Source organism: Chaetomium fimeti (genome assembly GCF_033439085.1).
Source record: "Chaetomium fimeti strain CBS 168.71 chromosome Unknown B0H64scaffold_23, whole genome shotgun sequence".
NCBI lineage: Eukaryota > Fungi > Ascomycota > Sordariomycetes > Sordariales > Chaetomiaceae > Chaetomium > Chaetomium fimeti.
Window position 1 is genome coordinate 6,893 of NW_026944351.1, and position 8,499 is coordinate 15,391.

At 57.1% G+C, this 8,499-nt stretch overlaps 5 protein-coding genes across 5 annotated transcripts; 1 reads left to right on the forward strand and 4 right to left on the reverse strand.

The window, feature by feature from the left end:
* Positions 1-567: 567 nt before the first annotated feature.
* B0H64DRAFT_421251 (60S ribosomal protein L22) lies at positions 568-1,172 on the forward strand (the record flags this gene model as incomplete). Its single annotated transcript, XM_062805528.1, has 5 exons — positions 568-582; positions 689-730; positions 789-872; positions 904-986; positions 1,046-1,172. 5 exons carry the CDS (start codon positions 568-570, stop codon positions 1,170-1,172), a joined length of 351 nt encoding a protein of 116 aa, XP_062653619.1.
* A 153-nt stretch (positions 1,173-1,325) lies between these two features.
* Positions 1,326-2,679, reverse strand: B0H64DRAFT_413978 (mitochondrial carrier domain-containing protein). The gene is made up of 2 exons (XM_062805000.1): positions 2,274-2,679; positions 1,326-2,202 (listed from the first exon to the last, which is right to left on the reverse strand). Exons 1-2 carry the CDS (start codon positions 2,410-2,412, stop codon positions 1,382-1,384), a joined length of 960 nt encoding a protein of 319 aa, XP_062653620.1. The 5' UTR covers positions 2,413-2,679; the 3' UTR covers positions 1,326-1,381.
* Positions 2,680-2,824: 145 nt separating this feature from the next.
* B0H64DRAFT_413981 (GPI biosynthesis protein family Pig-F-domain-containing protein) lies at positions 2,825-4,008 on the reverse strand. The gene is made up of 3 exons (XM_062805001.1): positions 3,697-4,008; positions 3,555-3,595; positions 2,825-3,456 (listed from the first exon to the last, which is right to left on the reverse strand). Exons 1-3 carry the CDS (start codon positions 3,980-3,982, stop codon positions 3,064-3,066), a joined length of 720 nt encoding a protein of 239 aa, XP_062653621.1. The 5' UTR covers positions 3,983-4,008; the 3' UTR covers positions 2,825-3,063.
* A 12-nt stretch (positions 4,009-4,020) lies between these two features.
* On the reverse strand, positions 4,021-5,377 carry B0H64DRAFT_427934 (Translin). Its single transcript, XM_062805821.1, has 4 exons — positions 4,915-5,377; positions 4,761-4,857; positions 4,557-4,702; positions 4,021-4,500 (listed from the first exon to the last, which is right to left on the reverse strand). Exons 1-4 carry the CDS (start codon positions 5,315-5,317, stop codon positions 4,163-4,165), a joined length of 984 nt encoding a protein of 327 aa, XP_062653622.1. The 5' UTR covers positions 5,318-5,377; the 3' UTR covers positions 4,021-4,162.
* Positions 5,378-5,489: 112 nt separating this feature from the next.
* Positions 5,490-8,230, reverse strand: B0H64DRAFT_455879 (uncharacterized protein; the record flags this gene model as incomplete). The annotated part of the gene is made up of 3 exons (XM_062807323.1): positions 5,490-6,343; positions 6,457-7,843; positions 7,921-8,230. The coding sequence occupies 3 exons, from the start codon at positions 8,228-8,230 to the stop codon at positions 5,803-5,805; spliced, it is 2,238 nt and encodes a 745-aa protein (XP_062653623.1). The 3' UTR covers positions 5,490-5,802.
* Between the last annotated feature and the right edge of the window lie 269 nt (positions 8,231-8,499).

The following is an 8,499-nucleotide window of genomic DNA, read 5'->3' on the forward strand; positions in this document are numbered from 1 at the left end:
ATAGGTAGTTAAGGTTATCCTGCCCGGGCCCATGGCACCTTGAGGAGCTCTGGTCAATACCCAGGTTCCAATATATACTGCTTGTCAAGGCAGATAAACAACCCGTTCTCCTTCGTACAAAATCCCAAGAACGCTATTGAACGGCGGTTGACCTCGTTGCCCGTCTTATTTCTAGCGTTGAATAACAGGTTTGGCCGTTTTGACAGATTGATATGCATATGGTTCCGTCCATCGACGTACTCCCGACCACCTTACTACCAGCAACGAGAGTTCTGCAATGCGATGCGGCGCAAAACTTTGCCAGAAGCCCGTTCGGCATGAGCCTTGGCACGGACCTTGGCACGGACCCGTTCCTCTGAGTGCTTCGGCCCCACCATAACCCTCAAAGCCCTAAAGTTTGGGCCACATTTTTGCGAAACGCTCCCCAATAGAATCTTTCACCGCCCGCAACGCAAGATTTCTCGATATTTTAATATCGCGACACCACACAACTAGGCGCAGGATATCAACCTCTTTGCGTCCCAGACAACAACGGTTAATACTCACCGACCCTTACCGACAGAAACAATGGCTCCCATCGCAGTATGTCCCACAACCTGACGGCTTTGCTGTTGGCCCAGTCCCTCGGGCCACCGAGTCGGATCATGGCGTGAAGCAGTAGGCTAAGTCAATTCCTTCGGGATAACAGAAGAAGACCGGCGCCAAGAAGGGCCCTAAGGTGACGAAGAAGGTGAGTGCCGCACCGCCGATTATGCTTGCTTGCTGTCGCTAACAAGCCGCCCGCACAGTTCATCATCAACGCTTCGCAGCCCGCCAGCGACAAGATCTTCGATGTCTCGGCATTTGAGAAGTTCCTGAACGAGAAGATCAAGGTCGAGGGCCCGCGTCGGCAACCTCGGCGAGACTATCAAGATCTCGCAGCAGGGAGAGGGCAAGATCGAGATCATTGCCCACAACGAGCTCTCTGGCCGGTATCTCAAGTACCTGTAGGTCCTCGCTATATCTGCTGCCGATCCTATCAGCAGAGTGCTAACGTCCGTCGCAGGACCAAGAAGTTCCTCAAGAAGATGCAGCTCCGTGACTGGCTCCGCGTCGTCTCCACCTCCAAGGGTGTCTACGAGCTCAAGTTCTTCAATGTCGTCAACGACGAGGCCGAGGATGACGAGGAGTAACCTGTTCGGACTTCTGCGAGATCATTGGCATGAATAACAAAAGCATACTGGACGGTTGTGCATAGCGGGAATGGGTCAATAAAAGACACAGCCGTTGGTACGGCTACAGCGCATCTAGTCAAACCGCTTTAATTCTCTGGGTATAATATCGTGTGTGATCAAAGAGCCTCGCCTCCGTCTCCAGCGCTCAACCAACTGTAAATAGCAACTCATTCCGGCAACGACCGCATTGCCGCCTCAAACGCCACCAGCGCCATTGCATTTGCAGGAAACGCCCGTAGAAAACAGGGCAAGAAACCGCGCCAGTACCCCATAGCACCCGCTCTCCCGGTAAAACTGCCTTTGCAACCGTCCTTCCATCTCGGGAACCTCTTGATCCCGTCATTCAACCCGCCCCCCAGCGGATCTGTCATGATCCTCTGCTTCACCACATCGCTCGGGTAGCTCATGATCCAAAACACCTGCGCGCTCAACCCACCCGCCCAGAAGTTGATCGCCGGAGCGCTCAAGTTCGTGCGCTGCCGCATCCAGCGCGAGAACAAGTCGTAGCTGCCCCACCAAAAGAAGAAGAAGCTCCTAAACAACAAGGTTGCCTGTAGTCCGTGGTAGACGCCCCGAATTCCGTGGCTCGCCCATACCTTCCGCACGCAGTCCACGGGCCCGCTGTAGAGGCGGTCGCGCTTGCGCGCGGCGTACTGGATCTGCAGGCGCGCCTTGACGTGCTCGACGGGGGCCGCCACGAAGCTGACCGTCGCGCCCGCCAGAACCCCGGCCAGGCCGTGCCCGTGCGCCGGCAGCGCCGCCGCGCTGTCGAACAGCTGCTCCTTGACCAGCCGCCGGTACACCGACAGCGAACCCAGCATCACGCTGTCCATAAACATCCACCCCACCAGCGGCGGCGTCGCGCCCTTGTAGAGTCCCACTAGCCCCTCATGGCGGAGGGTTTGTGTGAGGCATTGCAACGGGCCGGAGAAGCGTGTTGATGTGGTTGTTTGGAGCCGGACTTTGATCGTGTCGAAGGGGTGACCGACTGTAGTGGTGCACGGGGGAAATTAGTGCTGGTAGGACGGCGGGAAGTAGGGAGGTAGGGGAGGGAGGTACCGGAGAGCTTGGCTATCCCCGAGAAGACGCCTGCTACAAAGCCTTTATAATTCTTATTGGACTTGGTTGGGGTTTGTGGTGGTGGTTGCGCAGGCTCCGGTGCCGGGGCTGGGGACTGTATGGTTATGTTGGTTGCCATTGGGGCTGATCCGGGGGACGGTCGGGAGGGAGGCGGTGGCGCAAGACGGAGGAGACGACCCAGCACGGCAGTGGGCTGGCAATTGGCGTTTAGGGAACGCATAGACGTCTTATAGGAGCCATCTTTGTTGATGTGTCGGATGTGCGGGAGGAAATTCGGGGTCTCACTGACCCACAGATGCGGTATCGGACCAGCGACAGCCGAACAGCTCGGGGTTAGTGGGGCCGACAAGTCAAAGTGTGCCGAGCCAGCATTCTTCAGTCGCCTTCACCTTAGCTGGATGCCTTCCCTACAGAAGGGGACTCATTGGTACATCAGGTAGTTACCATATGCTCCTGACTCAGGCGCTCGACCTCCTGTCCTGGAGTACCGAAACGTTATTAGGTAGCTAGGAAGTAAATTGTGACGCGAGCTTCCAATCTGTAGTTAATGCACACGCGAAGGGCATTCCAGCTCGGGATTGTTATGATTTTCACATGTGGCCAGACGAGGATATTTATTCCGCGTTATATGGTTTACTACCCAGTTGGGAAATATACAATATGCCCTCTCAGTGTCCATCCCTGCGCAGTAAGGGTATCTCCTCCAACTCTTCTCCCGCCCCGACACCTCCAGCTTACTTATACCCGCCGTGTTTTTATATTTCTGCCCTCAGAAGCTCTTTCCCCAAACCAATGTCCCTCCCACAACTCGTCCGAGTACGTACCCCCCATACAGACCACACAGAATCGTAACCGGCCACCGCTGCCACTCGCGATCCCAATCCAGCGGGATTGGCACGGCCCCAAGCCAAGCTCCCACCATGCCTCCTAGCAGTCCACCAAATGTCTCGTCGAGAGGCGCGCTAAAGCTGCCTACAACCGCCCAGGCACTCCCATCCACGCCGTGCACGAAGAAAAGCGGGAGGAGCGTTAGCACGGCTAGGTGCGCCGCGCACAGGAAGGTATGCGCGCTGTGCGTGAGGAAGGGCGCGCCGAATAGGATCATGGCCGCGTATAGGAAGGGCGAGACGAGAAGCGAGAGAACCAGTGAGAGGAGCGAAGTCTGTTTCCATCCCCCCATCACCGTCATCATTAGCGCGCACATTCAACAGGAAAAAAGAGAACGAAAGCACGCGGTGCAAAGAAAACAGCGCAACGTACAGCAACAGCATTGGGGCGCACCCGCGTCCGCACCCGCCCTCCTCTTTATACTCTCGCCGGGCCTAAGCTTCGGGGCCTTCCGCGCCCCGCCACCACCACCGCTGCCAGTCTGAGTCGAGCCCGGAGCGGGGAGACAGAGCACGGCGGTAAGCGACCTGTAGGGCGGCGACGAAGGGGAGGGCGGTGGCCATGGCCGAGACGGGGTCGGTGACGAGAGGGCGGAAGCGCGCGATGAAGAGGACGGCCAGCAGGGCGGGAGCGCGTGGGCGCGTGGCCTGGGCGAGCGGCGTCGGTCGGATCTGTACCGGGCGGAGCGTCGTAGCAGGCGAGACCGGTGCCGTCTTAGAGAAGGCGACTTGTGCTTGCGCCTGCGCGGCGGCGCCTTTGGCGAGGGTGGTCGACATTATTATTGGGTCGACGAGGGGCATCGCGTGGGTGCGGACGTAGATGACGGGGAGGAGGGAAGGAAGAGGAATTAATGGATAATTAAAGTTCACAGGCTCGGCATACTCGGCATTGGACCCTAACCCTGCTTACTGCGAGGGGAAGTTTCGCCCTCTGTCCAGCTATGACACACCCGGGCATGGATGGAATTCATCGTGTGAAACTCAAACCCCCAATGTCCTAGGCCATCGGAATACCCTCACTCGCGGCTCCTGGGCCGGGATTTCGCAGCGACAGATCGTACACACATCCTCAACCTTCTTGACCGCATACTTGATTGAGTCCACCCGCTTTCTCAGGATATCGTTCTTCAAGTTCAGCACCTGAAACCCGGCATGTAGGTCCTTAATAAACCCGCTGATCTTCACGGCCATGGAAGTGTCGCCCAGAGTGACCGAGTTGACTGCCAGCCGGCTCAGGTCATCAATAACGGTAATCAGCCCAAGTAGGTACTCCTCGATTGTGATGTGGAAGGCATCACGGTCCTTGAGGTTGACGGGAACTATTTGGAGTCAGTTGGCGGCCTGTAGCAAAATGTATAACTAGAACGAGACGGACCGTTGAAGGCCTGCCCAATGTCTTCCAGCGTCAACAGGCGGCCAATCTCGCCGGGCTTGGAGTCGGTCGACATGCCGCCTAACCAGGCACAGATTATGACGGTAGAAACGGCGTCCTGAACCATACGCGTCCACTTGTGGTTATATCTACAAACATATATTTAGTACAGAAGGACCCTCGCGACCGGCACCAGGGAAAGCTCACTTGTAGTACGGATACTGGGACGCAAACGCCGACAGTTTGCCGACTGTCTCGATCTCCTTCCGGATACCACCCTCGATTTGGCCCAATAGGGTTGCATCTACTTCGTTGTCAGCCAAAGATCTATCGTAGTCAACTCTTGGTTAAGAACGCTGACATTTGGACCGCGGCGTGGAGTGTATCCGCGAGAGCACGCCCTGGGTGAAGGAAACCTGCTGGTTCAGGTCATCAAGGATCTGGTCCAGATCCTTCCGAACGCTGGTGTCCTCTTCGATCTTGGTTTTGAGCTCATCAAAGAGCGTGGGGTCGATCATGGGAGGTGCCATCTCGGACGCTATTTTGGATAGGTGAGTGTGTTTGTTGCTCGCCTGATGTTTGCGGGGTGGAGCTCGGTAGTGAAGACAATTACTTGTACTTGTTGGAATCGTCTCCGGAAGTTGGCTACAGACGTGAGCCGTGAAGACTAAACTCCCCCAATCAATACGATGATTGAGGTAAGTATTGTATTCTTCAACGTTTACGCCTGGACTTCGCTTTTCTGAAAGGTGTGGCCGTGACATTTGACGTAGCCCTGCGCGCCAATCGCTGCTTTGTGGACCCTAACCCTGTTCTTTCCAGCACCTTCAACAGCCTCCCCCCTCCCCCGGCTCATCGTCGGGGCCCCTTTGGTGTGTTGAACTGCCTTAGTTATTTTACCATGAAACATAGAGCACACACGCCATATCGAAGCCACCAGCATTAATCGAGTTCCTGTAGAGGGGGGATTGATATTCGTTGTGTCCGTCATCAAAATACATCACATGCAGGGAGTTACTGGAAACTCATCCCTTTCTCATACCAAGCAAACAATCATCAAATCATCAAGGCATCCCTACCACCCACCCCAATCCTGCCCTTCGCTCACACAAATCATCGTTATCATCATCACCACCGTCAATCATCACCAGTCAAGAACCACCCAAAATAACTAAGAAAAAGTCGTATCTTCGTCACCCTCAACCAACCCGTATCAACTGCTCTTGCCCACCCCAAGTCTCGATCCCTCTCACGTACTACTCGTAAAGAACCGCTTGAAAGCAGCCCTAATCCCACCCTTCTCCTTCCCCTCCCTCTCTCGTTCCCGCTCCCTCTTCTCTTGTCTCTTGGCCCGATGTGCCTGCGAGTCCGGATCCCCTCCGCTTGCCGAAGAAGACAATCCGGCCGCATCATCACCACCACCGCCACCCACACCAGCCGACGCAGCCGGCGCCTTGACCTTCTGCTCCGCCGTCGTCGGTCTCGCTCTCTCGGTTTCCCTGTCCCTATCTTTATGTTCCCGGCTTGACTTGGGCACGGCCTCCTCGTCATCGCGGGCCGCCTTGCGCAAGGAGCGCTCCTCGGATCTGCGCAACTTGGTCGTGCTGCCACGCGTCGTGCTAGAGCGTCTGAGTTCGGGGATGACGGCCGTCCTGGAGGATGATGATGTCGGCGGCAGGGCACCGGCCGAGGCTGAGGTGTCACGAGGCCCGCCAAAGTTGGACTCGAGCACGCTCTGGCCATTCTTCATGTCGAAGAACTTCTTGCTGTGCCCGGCGAGGGTGGAACAACTACGTCCGTTTTGGGATCGATGCTGTGGCGGCTCTGGCTGTGGCGGCGGGATTCGCGGTATTGAGAATGTCGGTGTTCCGAGGATCGCTCCGAGCGGTCGCGGGGGGCGGACCGGTCTCTGTCCTTATCTGTCCTGGCCGGTGAATCGGGTGTGCCGTCCCCGACCTTTTCTAGTTCCCGCGCACGGCGTCGCTCCTCCTTGCGCTTGTCGTGAGCTGCTTGTTCCTCCGGGGTCCGGTGTCTCCGGGAGTGGGGGCTGCTCTTATGCTCTCCGAAGCCGGGGTCCTCACGGGTTGGCGTACGCGGAGGCTCATCCTCGCCCCGCGAACGAACCGACGTGTGGCTATCTGACCGGGAGCGGTGGGAACGTTTGGATACGTCCTTGCTTCCATCCCGGCTGTCGCGGTGGGGTCGGTGGCGTGAAGAGTGGTGACTATGGCGTCTGGCGCTGTGAGCAACCTTGGAATCCTCGGCCTTCAGGGGTTCTCTAGTTTTTTCTTTGTCGTCTACTGAGAGGTCAGCAACAGGATCAGAAAGGTCTCTCGACCTGGCTCTGCCCCTATCCTGCTCATCCTCGGCGGGTATCGCGGAATCCTGGAGAGACATGATGGGCACCTCAACCTCCTTCCCCTTCCCCTTCACAGCAGAATGCATTTCGGGCGAACCAAGGACATCGGTGCCTGAACTGGCGAGTCTCGGACTCCCTGGCGGACTAAGAACCTCGGCCGTGGCGTAGATAACTACGGCGGCTGCCACCATCTCCTCGGCCTGTTTGATGGTGTTCCTCCGTTGTCGGCGCAAGCTGCGCATCCGGCTCAGTTGCCGAGCCACAGGATCGTCGAGGTCAGGAAGAATGAGAGCAGGTGTGGGTACGCGGAAGTCCACACTGATGTCTTGTTGAGCGGGTCCTGTTCCATCGGTTTTTGGCCTTGGGGCAACCAGATAGCCTTCGTCAGTCTTCTCTTCCCCGACACCAACAACGACACTCCGCGCGGCAGATTCCTCACCATCCTCAGAAGAAGCTTCCTTCTTTTTCTCACTCTCCGCCGCTTCTTCTTGGGCCGGCGTATCCTTATCCACAATGTGGAAAGACTCTGAGAGCGGGACAGATTTGTCCACCACAACTTGCGAAGTCTCTATCGCCTTGCCTTGCTCGTGGGGTAGCGACCTCTCCAGCTCGGCTCCCTCTCCGGAACTCTCCTTGACCGGGACGGTCTTTGGGGCTGCCGTGCCGTCAAGCTTGTCCGCAAACTGCTCAAGGCGCGCGATTGTTGGCGGGAGATCGGGGTTGTCAGAGAAGTTGGGTGCAGCCAGAGCAGCTGTAACCCCGACCGCGCCGGCTACTCCAGCACCGATTGCGACCTCCTTTACGCAAGAGTCACTCGTGTCCGCGCTACCCCCTTTCCCAGACAACGTCTCCTTCGCGACGCTAGGCAAAGAGAACGATGTGTCGGTGGGTAAAGTAAAGCTCGTATCTGTCGGCAGCGGGTACGTTGTCTCTGTTTGCAGAGAGAAATTCGTGTCTCTAGGGTCATAATCCGAGCCGGCATGATAAACTGTGGTCCGAGAATAGGACTCTCCTTGCCCGTCTTCCTAGTGTCTCTGAAACCCGTGGCGGAGGCGTCGTGGGTGACCGCATAGTCGGCAATGGCGATTTGACCCGAGGTCTTCTCGTCGATGACTGAAGGCACTGGGACAGCGGCAGCCTTGATAGCACGAGACGTAGCATCTGGATCTGTCGCACTAGGCTCCAGGAGACGCTGTGCGTTGTGCTGAGCAACGGTTTCATACTCGGGTGCAGACTTGTCGGCCGCAAGGGGTGCGTTGTCGGTGACCGGTACCGGGGTCTCTGCGCCGCCGTCTGGAACAACCTGCCTGCTCGACATATCACTTTGAACTCGCCCTTCCGGCGATGGGAGTTTGGGGGCGGTTGCCTCTGGGGTAGCCTCCGTAGCTAAGTCAGTGGTTAGAACCGGTGGCTCTGCTGCATCAACTGACTTGGCCGCTACAGCGGCGGTAAAACCGCCAACAGCCAGCGAAGTCGCTAAAATTGGGACGGTTGAGTCCTCGCTATGTCTAACAGCTGGCTCCTTGGTTTCAAGTTCCTCTCGGTCACTAACACCGTTGAGTCATCAGCCAGTTGAGGGTTCTCGGG

Bases quoted from the DNA above. Each gene is read 5' to 3' on its own strand.
- B0H64DRAFT_427934 (XM_062805821.1), bottom strand. From the start codon at position 5,317: ATGTCACGGCCACACCTTTCAGAAAAGCGAAGTCCAGGCGTAAACGTT. The intron at 4,858-4,914 runs GTCAGCGTTCTT...ACAACGAAGTAG, and splicing joins CTCCACGCCGCGGTCCAAAT to ATGCAACCCTATTGGGCCAA. The intron at 4,703-4,760 runs GTGAGCTTTCCC...ATATGTTTGTAG, and splicing joins TCCCAGTATCCGTACTACAA to ATATAACCACAAGTGGACGC.
- B0H64DRAFT_413978 (XM_062805000.1), bottom strand. From the start codon at position 2,412: ATGGCAACCAACATAACCATACAGTCCCCAGCCCCGGCACCGGAGCCT. The intron at 2,203-2,273 runs GTACCTCCCTCC...GCACCACTACAG, and splicing joins GGGGATAGCCAAGCTCTCCG to TCGGTCACCCCTTCGACACG.
- B0H64DRAFT_413981 (XM_062805001.1), bottom strand. From the start codon at position 3,982: ATGCCCCTCGTCGACCCAATAATAATGTCGACCACCCTCGCCAAAGGC. The intron at 3,596-3,696 runs GTGCTCTGTCTC...GAGTATAAAGAG, and splicing joins CCTACAGGTCGCTTACCGCC to GAGGGCGGGTGCGGACGCGG. The intron at 3,457-3,554 runs GTACGTTGCGCT...GGATGGAAACAG, and splicing joins TGCGCCCCAATGCTGTTGCT to ACTTCGCTCCTCTCACTGGT.